Here is a 26,323-nt window from a genome sequence, read left to right as displayed (position 1 = left end):
GCGTATGTGTATGTGTGTGTGCGTGTGTATCTATATCTATATCTACCTGTGTGTGTGTGTGTGTGTGTGTGTGTATATATATATATAAACAAAGCCACATATCATTTCACACCTGGAAACTTTGTTTCCTTTGACTGGATAATGAGTAGTGAACTGCTGGAAAGATGTGTTAAAATGCTTATTGTAGTAAAATGGTTTAGGACTTGACAAAGCCAGCTATCCATTTGCCAGTGGTGTGTGGGGAAACTTTCTTTGGCAAATATCTGGGAAGTGTGTGTATGCACATGTGTGTGGAGGCTGTATCATCAACTTCTGCATAACTGATGCTTTCAGGAGATTTTGACTTTCAATGAGAATTTTGTGTTTAACTCCCATTTGTGCCTTTGAAAATCTTCTCCTCAAAGAAAAGTTTTCCAGCCCTTGTGGTTCCAAATAAAATCATCTTCTAAATATGAAGTGTGTGTAACCTGCTGAGTCTGCATAGAGATGGCTTCATTGCATACGCTGCAGCAGCAGTAGAATGAAATTAACAAGACTAGGGGCAGTTTCACTGATGGCATTCAGAACTCTTTTGGAAGCAAGGAAGTTGTCCGGAATAATGTCAGTTTCACATTGCAGCTGCCTGCGATAGCTGTGAGCAGCAGCAGAGGCAACTCTTGAGGAAGAGGATCCAAAAAGCAGAGGTTGAGGGAGGTAGAGTATACCTTTGGACCCCCTGCCCCTCATTTGCCTCAATTAGGAGGCTGAGAGGTAGAGTATCTGAGAACCTCTTCCATTTAAACCAGCCCAGAGGCTGTGGATGTGGGAGAAGAGTCAGGCTGTGGAGTGAGCATCTGATTTATCAAATGTCTACTAGCTAGAGTCTGATATGAAATATGGAACCCCCAAGCAGGATCCAGGAAGAGCACTCCGGTAGAAATCCCAAGCACCCTCCAAAAGCTTGGGTTGCAGGGGACTGGGATTTTCTCTGGATTTGCTAGTGCACCCATTCTCTATTACCTGTATCAAACTCTGGCTAATTATTTTAATTCTTTGTCCGGTAGGTGGCTAGAAAATTTTTCAAGATCTGATTTTGGACAGTGTGTCAATGTTACATTAGGCAGGCATATACATTATCGTCTTCTCTTGTGCATCTGTGAGGGCCTGGCAGATGGATCTTTTTGAACAGGATGCTGAATAGGAGTTTATTTAAATTGGTGAATTAATTTAGTGATCATAAAGGACATTCTGGAGGTGTAAATGACTACACAAGGTGTAAAGCAGTGGAGAATCAGGCCCACTGTGGTACATGCTTCCTCCACACAGCTGTCAATGGAACTCAGCCCTGACCTGCAGCAGCATATGCTGTTTCAGTCCTGGGCAGAAACTGTCAATCATGCTAACATGTTTCACTTCACTTATTTACTTACATCATGGTAATCTTAATTTATCAGTTGATTTTAAAAAAAATCATTCAAAATTGTTCACTGATTTGAACACTACAATAACAAACCTGTGTGCAGTTGTTCCTTACTATCTTAGGTGTGTATGTAATGCTTTCCTTTCTGTGTGTGCCTGATCCATTCTTGTCCTCAGGCAGCTAGTTGAAATTTACAAAATTCATACTCTCTGAACAGAGCAGATAGGATGTTTTGTAAATTTCACTTCACTATCTGCATTCAAGAACAGAGCAGAGTGTCTCAGTAGGCAAAGTTATGTGCCTCTGAGTGACAGCGAAACCCAAAACAGCGACAGCACTAGTTTTAGACTATAAGCCTTGACAAGACCTTTTTAATGAAGATCTACTATGGCAAGTTGGTAAACTCTCAACTAGCAGATTGTTGAGCAAATGTTTTATCCCCCAGGATTAAACCAGACAGAACTACAGGTCTTTCCTGGGATGCAGAACACACATCTCTGTAAATCATAGAATCACAGAATCATAGGACTGGAATGGATCTTGACAGGTCATCTAGTCCAGTCCCCTGCACTCGCAAGACTAAGTATTACCTAGACCATCCCTGACAGGTGTTTGTCTAACCTGCTCTTAAAAATCTCCAGTGATGGGGATTCCACAACCTCCCTGGGCAATTTATTCCAGTGCTTAACCACCCTGACAGTTTGGAAGTTTTTCCTAATATCCAAATTAAACTGCCCTTGCTGCAATTTAAGCCCATTGCTTCTCGTCCTATCCTCAGAAGTTAAAGAGAATAATTTTTCTCCCTCCTCCTTGTAACAACTTTTAATGTACTTGAAAACTGTTATCATGTCCCCTGTCAGTCTTCTCTTCTCCAGACTAAACAAACCATGGGAAGAATATGGGCTATTCTTCACTTACAACTAGACCCCAGGGGTGGGTAAACTATGGCCCGTGGGCTGGATCAGGCCCACGAGCCGTTTTAAGAGGGCCCGCGAGCTCCCACTGGGGAGCGGGGTCTGGGGCTTGCCCCCTCTGGTGCTCCAGCTGGGGCACAGGGTCGGGGGTTGCACCATGTGGCTCCCAGAAGCCGTGGCATTGTCCTGCTCCAGTTCCTAGGCACTCCAATGGCCCCCTCCGGTGCTCCAACAGGAGTTGCAGGGGCTGTGCCTGTGGACCAGGCAGTGTGCAGAGCTGCCTGGCTGCACCTCTGTGTAAGGGCCGGAGAAGGGACATGCTGCTGCTTCCGGGAGCCGCTTGAGGTAAGTGCTGCTCAGAGCCTGCACCCCTGAACCTCTCCTCACACCCCAACCCCCTGCCCCAGCCCTGATCCCCCTTCCTGCCCTCCAAACCCCTTGATCCCAGCCTGAAGCATCTTTCTGGACACCAAACCTCTCATCCCCAGCCCCACCCCAGAGCCCACACCTCCAGCTGGGGCCTGAACCCCTTCCCACACCCTGACCCCCTGCCTCAGTTCAGAGCCCCCTCCTAGCCCCTGAACTTCTCATTTCTGGCCCCACCCAGGAGCCCACACCCCCAACTAGAGCCCTCACCCCCTCTCGCACCCAAACTCCAATTTTGTGGGCATTCATGGCCTGCCATCCAATTTCTATTTCCCAGATGTGGCCCTCGGGCCAAAAAGTTTGCCCACCCCTGGGCTAGACTTCAGGCCCAGCTGTGAGCACGGACTGGTGCAATAAGCTGCACCACCCCAGAAATAGCCTTCAGAGGCATTATGATGTAGAATTCCCATACATGTATGGTAATAAGCTATAGCAGGATAAACATCTTTATATCTGTATAACTGCATCAACACTAGGGGAGCTGTACTACTTTAACTAGTCCAGTTTAGTTAGAGCAGTAACGTTTTTGTATTTAGACAAGCCCTTACTTCAGGACTGAATATTGCAGCCCTTGGTTTTACATTAGCATCTTGCCACGTGTCTGAAAGCTGCACTTCTTTAGCATTTGCAGTTATGTAAAGTTTTTTTGTATGAAAAATAAATGCACATTTCGGTAATATTTGCCTGTACTTGTCTCTTCCCTGATGGAGGAACAGAAATTGTGAGTTGAGATCACCAGCAAAAAAATAAAGAAAAGAAATCCCCTGCAGTAAAAGGGAGCGAGGAGCTTCTGGCTATATTTTAGTATTCAACAGGCCTCACATAGACACCTCTGCTTTAATTGTCTGAGACGGAGTCAGAATTTACATCTGGGACTAGCTGGGTGGGGTATCTGGTTTTAAGTTTACTAGAATTAAGTTAAGTTTGGAAGGGACTGTTACCCTTAAGGGATTTGGTAAAGCCCCTACATACCTAATAGGAGCTTATAGCTCATAGGGGCTTATGTGGTAGTTTCAGTGCAGGCCTGGGTTGCTCCAGTTCCGCTGGCAGTCTCTTGGATGCTGGGAAGTCCCTGCAGTTTCAGGAAAGCAGCTTTTAACACATCCACTGTTGTTTTCTCCTCCAAAACCTGTGTGGAATAATGAAGTTCCCCCTTTGCCCTGGGTTAGTGAGCCATCCAATCAGGTGTGTGAGACAGATGGCCACCAGGCCATAAAAGTAAAGTGTGGGATCATGGCAGGGGGTCAAGCGCACCTCGTTATCCTCTCATCTGCTTAGCGAACCAGCAATGTAAAAAAATGCTGAGAGGTATTTTACAAGTGGTGGAGACACAGTGTTAACCGTATCAATTGGTTTCCTTTCCATAAGGCCCAGGATCGCTTCATAGCACCTTTCCTCTGACTGGTGGAGAGGATGGATAAGACAAAGAAAGAATTGACAAACTCGCTGGGGAGGAGCCCCTATTCTCCTCATTCCAACAGCCAGGCTCAGGTCTTGGACCCCAGCCCAGGAGCCAGCTCAAGCCCAGCAGAAAGCATCTACAGGGGGACCAACAGGAAATACCCAATGATTAAACAAAAAGGATTTTACTCTGATGTGCTCTATCCAGGAGCCACAGCTTTCTTGGGGGTAAGTGCAAAGAGCCTCCTCTTTCTTCATCTTTTCTATTGGAGATTCACAGATCATCCTAGATGTAAGGATCCATGTGAAAAGCAGATAATCTGCAAGGCTTACTCATGCAGAAAATAGGACTACAGCTTAGAATGACACCCACCAATCACAGAACTCCTTGGCTTTCTTGTTGTCTTTTCTCTTGCCCATAATTTTTCCCCCTCGGCTCCTCCTTTGGTCTGTCTCTTCATCCAATCTGCTCAGAGCAAGGCAGGGAGCAGGCAACAATGCCAGGCCCATGCATCTTGTCTCCCATTCTGCAGCTGTTCCCCTAGGTCAGAGCCCTCATAGGATTTGACTTTTCGGGGGTAAAGCAGCAATGCTTTGTCTATCACAATTCATGATTTCCTTGAATTACTGGTGGGGGGGGCGCTGACTCTCAAGGCAGTCACAGTATTCCGTGTATGATCATGTTATTGTGGGCAGGGCACGGAACTCCATGGGCTAGTAAATGTATGAGGCCGGATCTTCAGTTGGTGTAAATAAGCATAGCCCAACTGGCTTTCTTGTTCTTTGGCCCACTCTCTAGATATCTCTGGTTGGTTTCAGGCTGCATTCTATTAAAAATCCCCTGCCTCTGTGTTCTATGTGCCCTATCCCTTTCTGGAGATACTCCCTTTGCCACTTAGAGCCTTTATCCATGGTACTCTGTGTTTCAGCATGTCCTCTCTAACTCTAGTACTTCAAGCCCTCACTGAAGGTTCTTTCTTCCTCTCCCTGTATGACACTCTCTATGGATCCCCTTACTACCCTCTCTTTCTCTGTTACTCTCTGTGGCCCCTCTCTCTTATCTCTGACTCGCCCTGGTGATATTCTTATATGCTGGATTTGCAGGATGTTTGCGCTGGTCCCAGTGTGTACAAGGATTTACTGAGACAGGCTGATCTTGAGCAGCACACGCCAAAAGGTAAATGCACTGAAAAGAATAATGCCACTGCCTGTAGGCATGCTGGGAAATGGGGCCTTAAAGGGTTCATGTTGGTAGCACTAGGCATGCTGGGAAATTAGTGCTTCAGCTGATTACTTTAGGCTAGAAAAGCACTGGAAATATTCCCATGATTCTGTTCTCAAAGCCAAGGATGATCCCAAGGTGATGGAATCACTTGGGAATGGTGGAGTGAAGTGAACCCCCAGGTCAGTAGAATGATCCCCTTCATGAGTAAAAAGCGATTTGCCAACTGTCAGGGTATATCTGGCCCCTGTGATGTCCACAGAGCATTTGGGTCCATACCTAATCTTAGGAGGCGACTCTTGTAGCTAGACCTGTGGGGTACCCTGGGAAGAATAACAAGATTAATGTCACTCGGAGTACTCTGTCCTTCACGGGTCCATTATGCCTGAATATGAGGCTCAACCCGCACTCCGTAGGCACAGAGGTTACCAACAGCAGTGGAATGTGTCCATTACTGCTGTGGAGGGTGCCGGAGTTGGCCAGGCAGGAAATGTACACCTTCCCCTCCTCCTCGCACCCCCGCCCCGTCCCAGCCTTTTGCATGCTCTGGACTCCAGCTCCACACTCACTCTGCAGTGGAGCTTTGTGTATTGGAAAAAGGGATCTGCCACTTCTTTCCCACTTGCAAATGGTACGCATGTCCTGGAGGCTGGAGTATGGCCACAGAGAGGCTATGACAGGAAAGGATCTTTCCCTTCCCCAGAGCCTGGCAGACCCGCAGGGCATAGTCTGGTTATTTGGATTGTAGGCTGGGGAGAGATGGAAGCCATATACCACCTTACTGTGCTTTAGATGTGCTCTTTATTGTCCTGAATAAGGGAAAATGACTTCATCCACAAGTGAATCTTGACAAGACCGACTCATCCCTAACCAGTGGAGACAGGTCTTTATTTATGATATGCTACTTATATAATGGGGAAATATCAGGCTGTAAGTATAAATGCTGATGACACACTAAGTATTGACATAAATAACTGATAATGCACAAAGTGCTGCAATGAATAGCTTCATAGATTTCAATGAAGTGGAAGGCCACAGTGGGAATAGTAGCATTTACTGACAATAGATATAAACCAGGGCAGTTCTCTGAAGAAACCAAACCAACATTTGTGCAAGGTTAAAGATATTTTGTTAAAACCTCTATGCTTTATTCACTCTTCAGTAAAGGCAAATCTTCAAAAAAATCATAAACCTGTACGTTGATATGGACAATTCATGATTCTGTACAATATTTGATTAATGATATGAATAAAACGGAGATTAAATATATAGAGCGGCCTGTTTAGGATTGATCTCCATTAGTTTAAATGTTATTTTTATAAAAAGCAAATGTTAGATTGGTATTTTTGTGTTACAAGGACTCTGATCCTGAAATATTATTGACATCAGCATTTTTGCCTTCAGTGAAAGCTGCAGATGCTCAGTGCCTCACAGAATTGGTTTCAAAGGCCCCGATCCTGCAAACTGCTCTCCACAATTGTTTTAATGTCTGTAGGGATTTATATGGGCACCAAGATCCAAGTACACAGAGCAAGTTGCAGGATGGGGTCCAACGTCATTAACAACCTTAATACATAAGTACATAAGAACAGCCATACTGGGTCAGACCAAAGGTCCATCCAGTCCAGTATCCTGTCTACTGACAGTGGCCAATGCCAGGTGCCCCAGAGGGAGTGAACCTAACAGGTAATGATCTAGTGATCTCTCTCCTGTCGTCCATCTCCACCCTCTGACAAACAAACAGAGGCTAGGGACACCATTCTTTACCCATCCTGGCAAATATCCATTAATGGACTTAACCTCCATGAATTTATCCAGTTCTCTTTTAAACCCTGTTATAGTCCTAGCCTTCACAACCTCCTCAGGCAAGGAGTTCCACAGGTTGACTGTGCGCTGTGTGAAGAAGAACTTCCTTTTATTTGTTTTAAACCTGCTAACCATTCATTTCATTTGATGGCCCCTAGTTCTTATATTATGGGAACAAGTAAATAACTTTTCCTTATTCACTTTCTCCACACCACTCATGATTTTATATACCTCTATCATATCCCCGCTTAGTCTCCTCTTTTCCAAGCTGAAAAGTCCTAGCCTCTTTAATCTCTCCTCATATAGGACCCGTTCCAAACCCCTAATCATTTTAGTTGCCCTTTTCTGAACCTTTTCTAATCCTAGTATATCTTTTTTGAGATGAGGGGACCACATCTGTATGCAGTATTCAAGATGTGAGCATACCATGGATTTATATAAGGGCAATAAGATATTCTCTGTCTTATTCTCTATCCCTTTTTCAATGATTCCTAACATCCTGTTTGCTTTTTTGACTGCCACTGCACACTGCGTGGACGTCTTCAGAGAACTTATCCACGATGACTCCAAGATCTTTCTCCTGATTAGTTGTAGCTCAATTAGCCCCTGTCATATTGTATGTATAGTTGGGATTATTTTTTCCAATGTGCATTACTTTACGTTTATCCACATTAAATTTCATTTGCCATTTTGTTGCCCAATCACTTAGTTTTGTGAGATCTTTTTTAAGTTCTTCACAGTCTGCTTTGGTCTTAACTATCTTGAGCAGTTTAGTATCATCTGCAAACTTTGCCACCTCGCTGTTTACCCCTTTCTCCAGATCATTTATGAATAGGTTGAATAGGATTGGTCCTAGGACTGACCCTTGGGGAACACCACTAGTTATCCCTCTCCATTCTGAAAATTTACCATTTATTCCTACCCTTTGTTCTCTGTCTTTTAACCAGTTCTCAATCCATGAAAGGATCTCCCTCTTATCCAATGACAACTTAATTTACGTAAGAGCCTTTGGTGGGGGACCTTGTCAAAGGCTTTCTGTCCACTGGATCCCCCTTGTCCACATGTTTGCTGACCCCATCAAAGAACTCTAATAGATTAGTAAGACATGATCTCTCTTTACAGAAACCATGCTGACTTTTGCGCAACAATTTATGTTCTCCTATGTGACTGACAATTTTATTTTTTACTATTGTTTCAACTAATCACATCCAGGTGTCCAATTTAAGGCCCCAAATCCTAAGTTTCTCCTTGACCAGTATGAAAGTTTCTCAAGTAAGAGATTAAAAGAGCCCATGCTCGTTCAAAGTCCTTTATCTTATTTTTAGGTCTGTGTTAGGCTCTCTCCAAGGAGATGATGCTCTTTACATCTTGCAGCTAATTATTTATTTCAGGTAAAACATCAAATTCCCAGCTTCTTGCAATTCTTTTATTTGCAGCTAATGATGGTATACTTAGTCATCTAAACATTAATGTTTTATTTATAGGTTATCTAAGATGATGCTTTTCTTTGGGCCAAAGCCTTGGAGATCTTTACTTGTTGTTAGAGCACACTTCCCACTGAAGACAATAGGCCAAAGTCCTGACATTGTTAGTCAGTTTGTATTCAGTCCTTAATCAGACAAACTCTAGCTGAAGTGAATGGAAATTTTGCTTGAGTGAGAACTGAATGACTGACTCCTTTTGAGGTTTGCCTGAATAAAACATGAGTAAGCACTTCAGAATTTACTGGTTATCTGACTTGCTCTCAGTCTAGATTTATTTGCCTCTTATCACCATAGTATCTGAGTACCTCAGTTATTAATTAATCTTACCTTCAGAATAACCCTGTAGGAAAGTATCTTCTCCATTCTACCAATGGGGAGCTGAGGTACCGGGTAGATTAAGGGTTTTGCCCAGGTCTCCTGAGTCTCAGTCCAAAGCCCTATCCACATGCTTTGTAGTATGCACATTCTTAATGCACATTATTGCTGGCACTGAGCCCATAGTGTTGTTTTGGTATTATATAAACACAATAACATGTATAAGCACACAAACAAAGAAAGCTAGGGAAAAAACAAGGTTGGCTTCCACTCATCAGTACAGCCTGACTCAGGGTCTGCTTAACTCCTCCACTCACTCGTGTAGTACAGTCGCTCTGACTCTTGTAGATTGCCCACATGTGCACCCTGAGGGGTGGCATAGTTTGTCTGTCTGTGTGTATGTGCATGTGAACGTAGATACATTGTTTTATGAACTTAGGACTTTGCTTGTTTTTTTGTTTGATGTCAGTGACAACATTTGAGACTCCCGAGAACATTGAGTCTTACCTGGACAAACAAGTGATTGGACCAACCACTGAGATCCTAGCCAAGTCAGACTTCCCACTGCAAGCATTTAAGCCAAAGGTGCAGCTTCCCTTTCAGGGGCTGCCAGGACAGTGCCCTCGGAAGATTGAGATAGAGAGGTAACCTCAAGAAGGGGGACAATGTGATAGCTGTTGTATACATCGAATAGCCACACAAGTACCGGGTATTGAATTTCGTTCTGAAGATGTGGAAGTGCTATGTAGATAATGTTTCAAGAGGGACAGTGTTTTATTGTAGGGTTTAGCCTTACCCCTTGACACCTGCACAATGCTGTTGACCTAGGTTGCATAGAGAGAGGATCACATTTTGACAGAATGACTTAAGGTTATTGTGCTTTGTAGATGTTGGAGATGGGAAAGACCTCTGAGATCACCCAGCCCATCTCTGACAATGCAGAAGTGATCCCCTAGAATAAATGCCTTAGGATGGAATTTTCAAAGTGCTCAGCCTTGGCCTAACTCTGCTCCCACTGGGGTCAATGGTAAAACTCCCATTGAAGTCAGTGGGTGCAGAGTTAGGCCAACCCTGAGCACTTCAGAAAATTCCACCCACAATGTGTTGTTCAGTATAGTATTAAAAGTTCCATCAATCTGTTCTGCCTTCTGGGTAGTGTCCAATTGTTACTGCATTGGTGCCATATTGAACCTGTAGTTATTAGCACAGACGTCCTTCCCTGTAGCAGACTGAAAGACAATTGAATAATGACAATTCATATAACGTCATTAAGCATAACCATTCAATCTCATTGACGCCTAACTAGGAGAAGACGGCTATATCTCAAACTAGATATTGCTCAGCTATTAGCCAATGAGGGGATAGATTCCAATCAGCTGATGCCCAGGCACCAAGACCCTGACAATATGCCAACCATTGAGCAAAAGAGAGATCCTCTCTTTCCCATCTACCTCCCACTACAGGTAAGCGAGCAGCTTCAGAACTGTCATCTGCATTACTACTGACACTCTTGGGACTCACTGAAAAGAGCAGGGTACATGATGACTACTTTTGATTTAGTAAGAAACAGAGATGGACAGGTGAATATTTTAGAATAGAAGCCATGGGGGCTGGGGATCCATAGTATTCAATCCTGCACGGTGCTGAGTGTCCCCTGTAAGTTAATGCGTGCCCACAACTTTCATTACAGTCAATGGGACTTGAAGGAGCTCAGCATCTCACAGGACTGTTCCAAAGACAGTTGTTTAGGCTTCTTTAATACCAATATTACACAAATACAGATCTCCTTCTGAATGCAACTGTCAGCAGCACTGGTTGCTTGGAATTTCTCCAGTTGAGAATCTCCTCCCCATTCTCTACTATCTAGAAGAGAAGGACTAGTCTAGATGCCACTCTTGGAAATAAGTCCTTCATAAGGCAACACATTATGTGGTTTCTGCACCTTTGCTGTTTCCCCCTGTACGTGTTTCTTTTCCTCTCATAAATTTCTATGCCATGTTGTTATCTTCTTCCCCAAGCAGGGATTCATTTCCATTGCTTACATTGTCTTGCCTATGTAGATATTTGATGATGAAGAGTATGACTGCCGGACTCCAGAAGAGTGGCTCTTGCTGGGGTTGGAGCCAGGATCTCAAGACAGAAAACCAGTTCCCGGAAAAGCACTTTTACCTACAGATGATCAACTGGGACACGGTAAAGCATGAATGAGCTATAGTTTGGGTGCTCTACACAGTGACATTGGGCTAATGACACTTACAGTATCGTTGCAATAGAATGGTTAGCATTTGGAATGGAACTTTCCAACTTAGATGAATATAATGTTGATGAATGGAACAGAGAGATGATTAAATGAGAGTGAGTACTTGGGTAACAGGCTCTAGTGGTTAGAGCAGGGGACTAGGAGTCAGGAGAACTGAGTTCTGCTCTCAGATCTGCCATGCATTCATTGGATCTTGTTTTTAGAAATAGCTTCTGATTTTGCAACCACATTTCTGTGCCAGGAAATAATTGCAGGCCAATTTTATAGTACTTAAATGTTTAATTCTCTGATCAGACCTGCAAATCAATAAGTTAGAAGTCTAAATACTATGAAACATGTCCGTGTTTACTTGTGGGTGCAAAACTGGACGCCAAGTTGAGGCTCTTCTGAAAATTGGAGCCACTGTGTGTGTTATTCAGTCCTGTTGTTCCAGAACTTAAACAACGGGAAGAATACATGGAGCAAATGTCAGGAAGCAATTGCATGCATGACTATTCTGCATTGTTGTGCTGGGGTACTTTATTTTATTTATTTATTTTTTAAAGAAAATCTTCAGCTCAAAGCAACTGAGGTTGACCTTACGGGACATATGACAGTGAAGAGGAGCAACTTCAGCCCAGTTATTTTGATTGGGAAATCTTACCTGCCACAATACCTTGTGAGAATCAACTAAACCCTTTTTAGAACGTAAGAGCCTAAGAACAGCCATACTGGGTCAGATCAATGGTCCATCTAGCCCAGTATCTTGTGTTCCATTGGCCGGTGGCAAATGCTTGAGAAGGAATGAAAAGAATGAACAGGGTAATTTATAGAGTGATCCATCCCCCGTCATCCAGTCCCAGCTCCTAGTACTCAGAGGTTTAGACACCCAGAGCAGGGGGCTGTATCCCTGACTGTATTGGTTAATAGCCATTGATGAACCTATCCACCATGGACTCATCTAATTCTTTTTTGAACCCAGTTATACTTTTGGCCTTCACAACATTCCCTGACAATGAGCTCCACAGGTTGACTGTGCATTGTATGAAAAAGTACTTTCTTGGGTGACCCATGGTTATGTGATTATCTTGTGTTATGTGAATGGATGGTTCACATGGTTATCTTGTATTATGTGAATGGATAAATAACACGTCCTTTTCACTTTCTCCTCACCGTTCATGATTTGATAGGCCTCTATCATATCCCCCCTTAGTCATCTCTTTTCTAAGCTGAAGAATCCCAGTCTTCTTAATCTCTCCTCACATGGAAGCTGTTTCCATTCACTATGGTCTTTCCAATTCCAATATATCCTTTTTGAGATGGAGCAACCAGAAATGCACGCAGTATTCAAGATGTGTGTGCGCCATGGCTTTATATGGCATGTGGCATTGTGATATTTTCTGTCTTGTTATCTATCCCTTTCCTAATAGTTCCTAACATTCTGTTAGTTTTTTAATTGCCGCTGCACAGTTTTCAGAGAACTACCCAATCCACAATGGCTCGAAGCTCTCTTTCTGCTGGCTACATCTCATTTAGACTTCATCATTTTGCATGTATAGTTGAGATTATGTTTTCCAGTGTGCATTACTTTGTATTTATCAATGCTGAATTTCATCCACCATTTGTTGCCCAGTCACCCAGTTTTGTGAGATCCCTTTGTAACTCCTCTCTGTCAACTTCGGACTTAGCAGTTGAGTGATTTTTGTATCATCTGCAAACTTTGCAACCTCAGTTAACCCCTCTTCCAGATCATTTATGAATACATTGAAGAGCTCTGGTCCCAGTACATATCATTGTGGGCCCTGGTATTTACCTCTCTCCACTGTGAAAACTGACCGTTTATTCCTACCCTTTGTTTCCTGTCTTTTAACCAGTAACTGATCCATGAGAGAACCTTCTCTCTTATCCCATGACAGCTTACGTTGCTTAAGAGCCTTTGGTGAGGGACCTTGTCAAATGCTTTCTGAAAGTCCAAGTACACAGTATCCACTGATCCTACTGAACACCCTTGTCCACATGTGTGTTGACTCCCTCAAAGAATTCTAATAGATTGGTGAGGCATGATTTCTCTTTACAAAAATCATGTTGACTCTTCCCCAACACATCGTGTTCATCTGTGCTTCTGATAATTTTGTTCTTTACTAGAGTTTCAACCAATTTGCCTGATACTGAAGTTAGGCTTACAGGCTTGTAATTGCCAGGATCACCTCTGGAACTTTTTTTTAAAAAATCAGCATTATATTAGCTATCCTCCAATCAGAGGCTGGTACAGTGGCTCATTTAAGTGGTAGGTGATGTATCACAGTTAGTAGTTCTGCAATTTCATCTTTTAAGTTCCTTCAGAATTCTTGGGTGAATCTCATCTGCTCCTGGTGCCTTATTACTGTTTAATTTATCAATTTGTTCCAAAACCTCCTCCACTTTCACCTCAGTCTGGGACAGTTCCTCGGATTTGTCGCCTAAAAAGAATGGCTCAGGTATGGGAATTTCCCTCACTTCTTTTGCATTGAAGACAGATACAGAGAATTTATTTGGCTTCTCCTCAGTGGTCTTGTCTTCCTTGAATGCTCCTTTAGCACTGATTGCTTGGCAGGCTTCCTGCTTTTGATGTATTTAAAAAAAATTGCTGTTAGTTTTTGTGCCTTTTGCTCTTCAAATTCTTTTTTGGCCTGCCTAATTATCTATTTATCCTTGACGTGCCAGTTTACGTTCCTTTCAATTTTCCTCAGTAGGATTTGACTTCCAATTTTTGAAAGATGTCTTTTTGTCTCTAACTGCCTCTTTTACTCTGTTTAGCCATGATGATGTTTTTGTTGTTGTCTTACTGTTTTTTTTATTTGTGGTTTACGTATCGTTTGAGCCTCTATAATGGTGTTTTTAAAAAGTTTCCATGTAGCTAGCAGGCATTTTACTTTTGTGAATTGTAATGATTATATCTTCCATCAGAGGATCCCAAAAGCCATGAGTTGATCTATAAGTGGGTCAGCGTTGGTGTCCTGGATTACGACAAGGAGACAAAACTGTACTTGGTACATAAGACAAACGAGAGGGGAATGGTACGGGATGAAGAAGGGAGGCCTATTCTAAATGGAGGAGTAACTCCAGAAGGTGTGTTCTGACTAGGGTTCATTAGGGGATGGGAGACATTCATTTACCTCTGTTTGCTTCCATTTCCACCACCAGGGCCCTGCATTGTGATAATACTTTTGCCTCTTCTTCCCCACCATTGGAGGACTGGACATAATTTTTCGTGGAACCAATGCCATTTGGGGGTAATGTGGGTAATTTGGGGATATTCGAAGTACCCACCATTTGCAGGGGTTAAGGATGCTGCCATTTCAGCACTGCAATCCTGTGCCAACCCAGACCTGAACTCTGATCCCTCATTTGGCAGTCTCTTGTACTGCCACTACCCCATCCTGACCCTGATTGCATATTCAATCTATTGGCTACAATAAATAGGGAATCTGATTTCTGCATTCACTGTGGACCCCAGCGTGTGTTATTTATGTCTTTCCTTCTTTCCCCCCAGGGAGAGCCCCTCTTATGCCATGTCAGTACTGGGTGCCACGAGTCCGTCTGCTGTTTCTTGCGGAAGACCCCCATGTGTTTGCCCAGCGAGTGGTTTCCGCCAATACCCTACGTAAGAAAACGCAGGCATTGTTGCTGTACAATCTGTATGTGGACTGCATGCCTGTGGATGGGCTGAGGAGCATTAATGAGAAGAGCCTAGGTAGAATGAAGCAGCTGGCAATGAGCACTTCACACCTGAGAAAGGAGATACGGTGAATATCCCATTGATTCTTCCCTGGGGGCTAGAACAGGCTCATCAAAAGACTCAGATCATCGCTGTGCTTTCAATGTACCTTACTGGATGTCTGCATAGTGGTACAGTATAGGGTAGGTGTGACTGTCTTCCCTGGGGTGCAACCTGGAACTGGGGTACCGCTGAGCCCTTTGTCTTACCAACCTGGGCTCCCTCTCACACTGTGCTGCTCTCACACAAGCTGCAGATCCCTCCAGATCCTGCCCTCACACAAACATTCATAGACAGGGACACATCCAGCTGTGTTACAGGTGTGCTTTTACCAGCCACCCATGAACCAACAATAGAGAGGCTCCAGTCAGTTCCCCACAGCTCCCCAGCCTAGAACCCCAGAGCTGTACGGTCTTGCCCTGGTCAGAAACCTGACCAGTATACGTTTATTACCCAGTCCGCCCCTCCCTCAATGTGGACAGGACATTGCACCATCCCCTGTTCTTGATCAGATTTCCCTTTGGACTTCAAACAACACATTGTTTTAGGTAAAAAAATATAAAACAAATCTATTAACTATAGAAAGATACATTTTTAAGTGATTATAAGAAATAGCATACAGATCAAAGTTGGTTACCTAAGAAATAAAATGAAATCTCAATCTAAGTTCTGTATACTAGACAGGATTTGAATCAAGAAGTGTCTCACCCTGATGGTACAAACAGTCCACCAGTCTTCCATACACAGGCTAGAAATCCCTTCAGCCTGGGACCGCATCCTCAGTTCAGTCCTTGTTCCTAAGGTTCTGGGTGTTGAGTTGTTGGGGGAGTGAGGCCAAGTGATGATGTCACTTCCCCCTTTTATAGTTTTTGCCTTGTGGGGGGAACTTCATTGTCCCAAACAAAGCCCCCAGCACAGTTAGTGGAAAAGTATAGGCACAAGATGGAGTCCAGAGTCACGTGAGCTGGTCACATGCTCTTGCATGCTTCGATGAGTCATGGCAGGGGCCATTACCTATATTCTGGCTAGAACATTCACAGAAAAGTTCATCAGGTGGGAGTAAGCTTCTTTTATGGCCTATTGTATTTCTTGACGGGCCATCACCTTGAATGGTTTATCCACAATGTGCTGGCTAGACTGGATGTAAACTACCTTGTGGGTGTTAGCCAGGAGCAAACACATTTGAAATACTGGTACAAAGTCAATATTTCTAACTTCAGATACAAAAATGATACACGCATACAAATAGGATAATCATATTCAGCAAACCATAACTTTTCCATTGACACCTCACGTGACATATTTTGTACAAGATTTGTTGCAATTATATAACACTGGTGAATATGGGGGTGCCAGGGTGTTGCTTTGGGGTACAGCGTGCCACAGTAGGCTAATGCTGAGAGATGGAAACTTTCATAGGAGCTGCACATTTTCAGTTACAGACACTGGAAACAGCTTCCAGAGCACAGATTGTCAATGGTTCCTATATTAGGCTGTGGACCACCAGCTCTCTGCAGAGTGCTTCCTGGTGGTCGGCAGAGAGCTGTGGAGTTGTCTGGTGCCAACTGCCTTTGTGGCTGATCGTCAAATTAAAAGAAAGTATGCACAGGGATCTTATGTAATCAAATAGAAAAGGAAAGGAGTAACCTGATTACAAATGAGACAGTTTCTCTGCTGAGATACAGCCTAGGCTAGGGAAAATTTTAGAGTCCCTGGGCTTGCTGAATCATCATCTACCAGTGGTGGTATTGCCTTCAGTCCCTTGGAATGAACAACTCCTTTGACCCCCCCTCAGAAACGTGGAGGTGTGAAGAGCTGTGTGGTTTAGCAGTCTAGACTGGAGAGTAAGGTCTCTGTTTATGAACAGAGATGTAGCCAGAGAGAAGTACTCTGTGCTTGAAGTGAAAGACAATAACATGATAGGATAATGACAGCTGGAGTTCAGGATCAGGAAAATCAGGAATTTTATACTTTCTGTAAATATTCAGAGGGGCATTTGGGAAGACGGCACATATACCCCAAGCATTCCTAGCATTCACACACAGTTTTCTCCAACCCTTAGGTTGTCTCTCTTCCCCCTTTGTAACACTTTTCTTCTCACATCCCTCCAGTCCATACCTTGTTTCCCTTCTACTTTGTTCTGTAGCAATGATTCAGATATGATGATCCTAATCAGCTGCTAGTCAGTTTCACTTTGCTGCAACCAGTGCCAGCAGAACAGACTAGTAGGGAGACAACTTAGCAACTGGAGGGCGAGGAGAGAGAGAGAGAAAGGAGTGCTAGTTCTGGCTTCAAATCTGGTCCTCTCTTACACTCACATCCCACCCAGCTGGGTGGGGCACCTTTGCAATGTCACTATTTTGTCCTGTGGCCCCACACAACTCTCTGCCAATGAACCTCAAACCTGCAGCATCATTTACTGTTCTGTTCCTGGACCTCCATAGCTCTGCTAATGTAATTCAGATCTTTTTAGTGAGCAAGCTAAGTGTAAGTGAACCCAGGAGAAATAAATTGGGGGTAAGATCTTTGAGGATTGGTGCAGATGTGCAGATCTGAGTGGTCACTGTTCATTCATTTTATAATCCTTATCAGTGTGTTGAACTGTCTGCAATGCCTGGAAAAGGAGGTGAGCCTAGACTATGAACGCACCATGAACAAGATTATCTTTGATGGAGTCATCACATCCAAGCCCCAGACGTTTTCATATGTCACCCTGCCAGAGAAAGAGGAGGAGAAGGTGCCAGAGAGAGGTATGGGATCTGGTGGAGAAAGTTGAGCTCTAGTTGGATTGCAAGGGTCCTTCTGTGAAATGATTTCTTCATTATTGTGGGAGACTTTCAGACACACCGGTTTATAATGCAAGAGGATGTACAAGGTGGTATGTTTTCCAGTTATTCTGGGGGACCAGTAGACAGCCAAATGCATGGAGAACTCATTTACGTTAGTGGGTTAGGTTATGAATGATCCTTGGAAACTGTACATGTGTATCTGGGAACAGAATTTGGCTTTGGCACTTCGAGTGAGATTGCACAAGCTGAGGCATTCCATGGACAGTCCAGCTTTATTAACAGTGGCTGGAATGCTGGAGGCAAACAGTGGAGGTTTCAAGGCCATGTTTGGGAGCGAGGAGGCCTCTCATTTTCATTCATGTTCAGAATCTTGATTTCTTCTTTCTGGCAGCCTCTGCACAGTCCCATTGTGGGACATGGTCCCTATCCCTGGGCCATTCCTGCCATACCAAAAAGAACCTCACGATGGAGGACCTATGAGCCAGAACATCAGATCTGTCCTGGGGTCAGAGCTCCATTTCTGTGCAGGGACAGGGCAGATGTTTGTGAGATATGAAGTCCCCTAAACCTTTGGTGCCAACACCAGCCCTTTCATCCAGCTTCAAATAGGCAGGACACTTGGTGTCTGTTGGGATTACTTATATGTAACGACATGAGTAAAGTGTTGTGGAATCAAGCCAACCTAAAAAGGGATTGAAAATGCTCTTCCTATTAAAGTGACACACTCTCTTTTGCTGGCAGGGCTGGTCCAGATCCCAGACTATCCATTTGATGAGCAACGGGCATCTTTTATTTTTGTCTCGCTCCTGACCAGGCCGGAAGTCATCCTTGCCTTATCGCAGGTGCGGGATGAGTGCAACAAAGCTGCAGCCATGTCTCTGTTTCATTCAACCTTGTCTAAGTATGGCCGGCTAGAGGAGTTTGAACAGATCCAGACGCAGACCTTCACCCAGGTAAGGAAGGGCAGGGAGGGAACATTCGCTTAAGGGGAGGGGAGATACAGGACAATCAACAGGGCTCTTGGCATATACCAACCAGACCATGCCAGACAGATCTTAGCAATTGTATAATTGATTTATTGCACCTGGACAAAGCTTTTCTAGAAAACATGGTGCAAAATCTGCATTATAGATTTCCAAATTGTTCTTATTCCTTCTCCCCTTATTGTTACAAGGAACAAGATCTTTGATTCCACTAAAAATACTGATTTTTCTTAAGATCCTCTCTCTTCTTTAACCACAGGGATAATGAAAGAACAGAATTTTTTTGAGTTCTTATTAGTTTTGTTAGATTTTTTCCGCACAATTTAGTGAAAAAGCTTTAGATACTAACAACCACAGAGTAAAACAATAAAACCGTATAAACCTTTTATATCTTTCACCAGAGGACTTTCATACACTGTACAAGGCTGCTTTATCCTCATGGGAAACTGAGGCAGAGAGAAGTTGAGAGACTTGCCCAAGGCCACCCAATCTGGGATATGAACCAGCCAGGAAAAGAGTGTTTTCATTTTATTAGGCAGAGTGTATATAAGGACCCCAACTCTCCTGACCCTCAGTCCTGTACTCTATCAGTGAGAAAATACTGTCTCCCTTTGCACTGTTGAAATTTGATTTCTACACACAAATAGCAGAAGTCCATGTAACAAGTTTGACTCTTAGTAGCATTTTAATGAATCAAAGCATTGCAGGACTCTGCTGCCCTTCAGTTAGCACCTTCCCATCACTTTAATCAGTTCCAAAAGAAGACAAATGTCCACCCCTCATTTCTCAGTCATATTTTACAGAGAGTTTTATGGGGGACCCTATGAAATACAGCTTCTGATACTGTTCTGTAAAAAACCATGGGGAATAGTAAATTGGAAATTAGGAGAGCGGTAAGTAATGAAAAGGGCTGATCCAGAGCAATCTGGATTGCTTGGTAGACTGGGCACAAGCAAACAATGTATTTTAAGGTGGCCAAATATAAAGTCATACATATCAGAAAACAGAATGTAAGCAATACTTACAAGCTGCAGGGACTCTGTCCTTGGTAGGTTGTAGTAGATTCTCCATCTCTGGATGTTTCTCTAAAAGACAGACTCTAGATCAAAGAGGAAGTATTTCAGGAAAGTTCTGTGACCTGTGTTATGGAAGATGTCAGACTAAAATATTATCATAGTGGTCCCCTCTGGTCTAATTTGTGACAACGGGGATAGAAAACAGAAGCTTAAGTGAAATGGAGAAACACAGTTCTGATGTTTTCTCAACAGCAGGCCTTTTCATGACCCTTTGTTAAGGAACTAGATATATAATATGTTGGGTATGTATGCATAAATATGAGGGTTATTGGTCAACCAAAATGGATCGGAAATTACTTGTTTCACAGCAGATTGGTATTGGACTGGGCACTAGTGGTCCCTGCCAGTGGTCAGTAGTTGCCCTACTGTTTTCCCATCAGTCCTCTGAGGATAAATTCTTCACTGTATATCTTTGTTCTAGGTTCAGCTGTTTCTCAAGGACACCTGGATCAATACTCTCAAGATAGCAGTAAAGAGCAGTCTGAGGGAGATTGGTAAAGGGTGGTACAATCTGTATCAGTCCAACTGGGGTGTATACCAGATGTCCAAGCTACATAAACTGATGGAGCTCATCAAGTTCAACTTGCAAGACTCTGTGCGCTTCCTGGTCCAGGACTCACTGGTCAGCTTCACTCAGCTTTTGCTGGATGCTTGCGGCAGTGTCCAGAATTGCTCAGAGGATATGGAATGGGGAGGGGACCTCATCAACAGCCCATACAAGTAAGGAGGGGAGAGATGGGAAGGTCAGGCTTGGAGGAGAACAGTGGAGGAGGGAAGAATAGCTATCTCTTTGTATTTGTAATTACCATAGATTTTTACAGTGACACTTTGCATTTGGGTTGGGGTTTCATGGTGGTGCTTATGATGAAGAGCAACTCAGTTCCATCCGTCTCTCTTGACATGTCTCCAGCACGCACCCTGGAGCCAGGGAGGGAGGCGTAGAGCTGGGCGAATCCCCAGCTGTCCTGTTAGTGCAGGCCTTATTGGAGGCCAGGATTTGGTTCAATATTTTCAATGTGCTTTACTAATGTTAGCTAATGAATTCTCTCACACCCCAGGGAGGAAGGTGACTGCTACTAATTCCATTTTAGAGCCTGGGAAAGTGAATAAGGCCACACAGCTGGTCAGTTTCACTGTTGGGAGTTAAACACACAGCACAATAGCAGTGTTGCGGGTGCCATTCTTTCTGCAGACAGCCACGTAAAACCCCATCTCCTCCCTTTGCAGGCCACGAAAGAATCCTCTCTTTGTAGTGGATCTGATTCTGGATAACAGTGGGGTTCACTTCAGCACACCTGTGGAGAACTTCGAGACCTCCCTCATTTCTCTGTTCGACAAGGGAATCCTGGCAACCCACACCATACCACAACTGGAGACGGTGCGTTACTCTGGGGAAATGTTAATATGACAGAGACTAAGTGGCCTAGAGACCCAGAATGTATGGTAGCTGATGAGGGTGGAATCATGAATGGCAATAGCATGTAGACTAATGGCCTCAAACCTGTTAGGGAAAGTCCCTTTGCAGTATATCCTCTTCTCTCTGAGAGGGATATTTGTCTTCCAAGATCCTCCCATCTTTCCTCTATATTTATCTTTTTATTGGGGCTGGGGTCAGATGAATGAAGTAATTCCTGATGCAATGGAGAGGGATGGACCACATAACCTTCTAGAGGTACCTTCCCTCCTGATGATGATTGTATGACCCATCTTACAGAGCAATACATTGTGGAGAATGTGAGTTCTTCACGCTGTAAAACCTGTTCCCCTGCTGGAGACCGAGAAGCAGCAGGTGACAGCTGCTTGTTTTGAATGACCTCTCCTTTTTCACTCTTCCAGTTTGTGCTGGAGAACATGTTTATTAGAGGCACACCACTGCTGGAGTCGGTGGGCCTGCACGAGCCCCTTGTGGAAGAACTGCGCAACACTATCCAATCTGCCATCCGCAAGGCAGTGATCCCCCTCCAAGCCTACGCCAAGCAGTATGAGAACCAGTTAGAGCTGAATAATAATGACATCCATTCCTTTCTAAAGTAAGTAACATCAAGAGCGGACACCACAGACCTGACTTACATGTCTTTAGAAACTTATTACTACAGTACATCCCCATCTCATGTATCCTTGCTTAAGTAAGTATGTGTATTCGCTGTTCTGTGCTTGCAAAAGTGTGTGGCATGCACTTTCAGTGAACAGGTACAAGGGATTAGCCATACCAAATCAGAACACTGGTGTATCAAATCCAGCCTCCAGCAGTGGCCAATAACTGATGCTTTCAGAGGAAGGCAAAATAGCTACTGGTGCAATGCTGTATATTGTTGGTAGCAGTGAGAATTCCTGTCTGCCTCTGACAACAGTCAAATTCCCTTCTGATCTTATTGGTCAGAAAATTACTCATCCCTTTTGAAAGTCTGGTTAGCGTGTTTGACCTCCTGCAACTCTGCCTTTTCAGGCTGATCACATGGTGTAGGAAGTAGTATTTCCCTTTGTTTCAACCTGCCTGTTCCCATGGCTAAAACCCCCATCCACACCTCAGTCATCCTTCTGCCTCATTTACTTTCGCCGTCTTCTTTTCAGGCCTCCTATCCTCGCCAGTCTTTAAATTGAGCTTTAAAACCCAATTCTCCCAGGAATCCCTCCTTCCTACTTCTCTCCTCATTCTCTCTTCCTTGACCAGTTGTCAGTTGGGTTGTGTGTTGTCATCTCTATCTTAGATTGTAAGCTCTCAGAGGCAGGCAATACATCTCACGCTATGGTTCTAAAATAAGTAAATTCAGAGAAATCTGTGGGTTTTTAATAATAAATGCACCTGTCATTAATTTAATGTCCTGGACTTTTGGACAAAGGTCTAATGACATCTATGTGAATGTGTATTTATGACATGTAGGGATGAGTGTTCTCGTGTGCTGTATGGTATGGGTTGGCTTGTCTTTGATTATATTTCTGGTTGTAGAGAGTACCAAGCCCAATGCCCCTCTGCCCAGGACGTGAGAAAAATAGTAAACCTGCACTTGTCTGAAAAGGAGATGCTGGACAATACTCTGCCAAGCTCCATCATCATTGGTCCCTTCTACGTCAGCATTGAAGGTGTCAAGCAAAATCTGTCCAAAAAACGCAAAGTCCTTGCCACCTCCATGTTGGACCTACTGGCTAAGAACCTACACCTACAGGTGGAAAATGTAAGTTTCACACTTCTCTGTTTTGTCTTGCATCTGTCCCCCTATTTCAGGAGGCACCACGGCAGAGAATTTGGGATTGCACAGTGGCCAAATGATAGCAGTTGAGGCCACTCTAATGTGGAAGTTTTGCAACTCACATTGGAATGGTTAGATGGGACTAGTGGTGGAAGCCAATTGAAAAAGACTAGAAGGGAGCTGTGAAGAGCCAGTTAAATCAAACTGTGCCTGCATTCGTAACAAATTCTGTGCAAGAAAGCTATACCTAGTGGCATGGAAATATCTGTGGCTCTCTATCATCTCCTAAATAGTTGTGTTCATGGATTTAAAATTATCTGCCTCGCTGCCAGTTGGAAGTTCCTGCAGGGAGCTGATGAGGTTAACTAGAATATATAGACAGTTACATGTGTGAGGCAGGTGATGAAGGGCTACTAACAGGAAGAACTAGAATAGTATTGTATATTTGTAGCTTTAGACCACCCTTACAGTGGGTTACAGCCAGCTTTTTGACTTACACTGGAGTCTGGCATATGGGAGATTGGTGGCCTGATTTTCAGAGGTCCTGTGCACACACAATTGCCATTAACTCTAATGGGAGTTGTGAGTGCTCCTCTGAAAACCAGGTCTTAAGCCTCTGTTGTAGTCCACTGATTAAAGGTAGTGACCCCATAGGAATGAAACTCTATAGCCCATTAGGGAAGGCTGCAGATGCTCCTCTATTCAGTGTGTGTATTTACACATTCTCTGTGTCCTCCTGCAGATCTGTGAAGCATTCAAAGTCATCAGCCGGAAAATGTATGAGAAACCAAACAGCATTGAGGAGCTGGCTGAGCTGCGGGAGTGGATGAAGGGAGTCCCTGAGCAGCTGAAAGTGCAGGAAGTAAGGCATGCTTTTCTGATCAAAAGGGGGTGCCCAGTAAAGCCAGGGGATAAAAACTTGGGAATAGAGTGGATGGAGATCTCCCATGGTTTTGACATTTTATTATCCAGCTCTGAATCTGTCCTGGAACAATAGCTCATAGAATCATAGAATATCAGGGTTGGAAGGGACCTCAGGAGGTCATCTAGTCCAACCCCCTGCTCAAAGCAGGACCAATCCCCAATTTTTGCCCCAGATCTCTAAATGGCCCCCTCAAGGATTGAGCTCACAACCCTGGGTTTAGCAGGCCAATGCTCAAACCACTGAGCTATCTCTCCCCCCTGGTTCAGCTTCTTAAATAATCCATGTTTGAAGAAATGAGATCTGGCCAGTCAGTCCAATTACCTGTTTCGTTGCTTGGGAAACCTTGCCTCTGATCCAGGCTGCTATGAAGCTTTGAGAGTTTGTGTTCACAAGCTTTGTAGCTACCGAGCCCCTTAGATCCAGATTTTCAGCTGGCATATGAAATTTAAACCCAATGTCATTTATGCAGTTGGGCATGTGTGTATAAAACTAATGTGTCTATGCAAATTGGGCAGTCAGATGCCTAGCTACTGTGCTGGTATGTGCTAAGGCAGCTTATGTGCATGCAAATGTCTTTGCAGGGGAAACCTGCAAAGGCAATTGAAAATGTTGTCCTTAATGTATGTTGTATATCCCTTCTATTTCTTGGTTAGCCATTCAGTACTTCTGCACAGATATTGGATCTTGACTTTTTCTGTCTTCTGAAAATTAATTACAAACTTTCAAACCATAAAAATATTGTGATAATTTTCCTCTCATACCAGTTATAAACAGGTGTAGTGCCGGGGTCTTCAATGAAGTTACTCCTACATTGTACTGGTATAGTATATTAATATTATAATTAATTTGGCAGTAATACCACTAAGTTATTAGACAGAGCTTTTTATCTGTAGATCTCAAAGCACTTTACAAAGGAGGGATGTATCATCCCAATTTTATAAACAGAGAAACTGAGGCACTGAGCAGTGAAGTGACTTGCCCAGGGTCACTCAGGAGGCCAGTGGCAAAGCCTGGAATAGAGCTGGGTTTCCCAATTCCTAGTTCAGTATCCTCCCCACTGGGTCACACTCCCTTTCATATATGTAGTCTGAGGATCACTCACACCACAAGAGGTTGGAGAATCAGACCCACTGCTTTTGTGGTATAGAAGTACTCTGTGTTGGGGTAAGGTTGTGTGACGATGGCATGTGTCATGCAAATGCAGTGTGTATCCTGCCAGACAATCCCAATAAGCAACATGTTCAATACATGTGATTTGGAGGATGTCTACTTTTCTCTCTCTGTCTCCCTGTGTAGGAACTCATAAGTAAGGTCATGGAAGATTATGACGTTATGGAGGAATTCCTTTACAACCTTACTCAAGATGATTTCAATGACAAGTGAGCATTTCTCTTACTGTCAAAGCAGCTTATTTTGCAGCTATTACCATTCTTAATGCCTCAGGGTTTGATTTGTATACCAGGTGCTTCAGATCTTTTCATGTGGCAGTTCAGGCTAGATGTTCATTGAACACCTGATTCAGAAATTGAGTCTGTAGAGGTGTGCAGATTCACACTGCCTCCTGGCCTGGGCATGGGGCAAACTTGTAGTGATCAACCTCCTTAACAAATAAAAGACCTTATCTGTCAGCTTATTTTTATTTTTTGCTTTATTTTATTATTTCTATTACAAAAGCACCAAGAGACCTCAACCAAGATTAGGGCCCCCTCTTGTTAGGTACTGTGCAGACAAATTGTAAGAGGCACGGTCCCACTGGACTTTTTGGAATTGTTTAGCAATCCACTCATCTTTTACTAATATACTGGATTTCTCTCTTTTTTTTTAAATTCCTCTCCCTTTCCTTAGCCTCTTGTTACTGAACAGTTTAGACGCAGACACTGCATATCAAATAACAGAGCACCAAAAATATGCTTTGAAACCATGCACATTTCTGTAGCTGGTCAGCCTCCTTCATCAGTTTGATCGGGTTATCTAATTACTATGCTCATTATCATTCAAGTAATAGGCCTCAGGTTGCTGCTCCTCATGTTTTTTGTATTCTCATTCCATCTGAGCTCAGGTGGGCTGCGAGCAACTGGCCTCTGAAAATCGCCACACAAACGGAGATGATTCGGCAGCAGCACCTGGAAGATGAGGAGAGGTTCCGCAAAATTCAGCTCATGGATCAGAACAACTTTCTGGAACGGCTGGATGGTCTGCAGGTACTAATAATCCAGCACTAGGGGAGGCTGTCCTGAGCCAGCCCTAATCACAAAGACTTGAATTCATTGCTGTCGGTTAGCTGGGGTATCTTCAGGAGCATTTGCAATTCTAAGATCAATGGTAGGGCCAGTTAAATTTTTTTTTCTAAAAACTGCTTTTGGATGAGAAATTGTTTGAATTCCATGGAAAACTTTCAT

At 43.6% G+C, this 26,323-nt stretch overlaps 1 protein-coding gene across 1 annotated transcript in view; it reads left to right on the top strand.

The window, feature by feature from the left end:
- Positions 1-26,323, top strand: part of DNAH1 (dynein axonemal heavy chain 1) — a 126,979-nt gene that overhangs the window by 7,232 nt on the left and 93,424 nt on the right. The window contains exons 2-17 of the mRNA XM_074958318.1: positions 4,108-4,368; positions 5,245-5,317; positions 9,437-9,611; positions 10,274-10,430; positions 11,028-11,160; positions 14,153-14,314; positions 14,739-14,991; positions 17,556-17,713; positions 18,494-18,705; positions 20,233-20,531; positions 21,039-21,189; positions 21,648-21,841; positions 22,759-22,984; positions 23,742-23,861; positions 25,221-25,303; positions 25,984-26,125. Of these exons, the coding sequence (XP_074814419.1) occupies positions 4,153-4,368; positions 5,245-5,317; positions 9,437-9,611; positions 10,274-10,430; positions 11,028-11,160; positions 14,153-14,314; positions 14,739-14,991; positions 17,556-17,713; positions 18,494-18,705; positions 20,233-20,531; positions 21,039-21,189; positions 21,648-21,841; positions 22,759-22,984; positions 23,742-23,861; positions 25,221-25,303; positions 25,984-26,125 (2,754 nt within the window). The 5' untranslated portion in view covers positions 4,108-4,152. The remainder of the gene's footprint in view (positions 1-4,107; positions 4,369-5,244; positions 5,318-9,436; positions 9,612-10,273; positions 10,431-11,027; positions 11,161-14,152; positions 14,315-14,738; positions 14,992-17,555; positions 17,714-18,493; positions 18,706-20,232; positions 20,532-21,038; positions 21,190-21,647; positions 21,842-22,758; positions 22,985-23,741; positions 23,862-25,220; positions 25,304-25,983; positions 26,126-26,323) is intronic.

The sequence above is a fragment of the Natator depressus genome, chromosome 7 (genome assembly GCF_965152275.1).
Source record: "Natator depressus isolate rNatDep1 chromosome 7, rNatDep2.hap1, whole genome shotgun sequence".
In the NCBI taxonomy this organism is placed as follows: domain Eukaryota; kingdom Metazoa; phylum Chordata; order Testudines; family Cheloniidae; genus Natator; species Natator depressus.
Note: the sequence above shows the minus strand (reverse complement) of the source record. Positions and strands in the feature narration are given on the sequence as shown.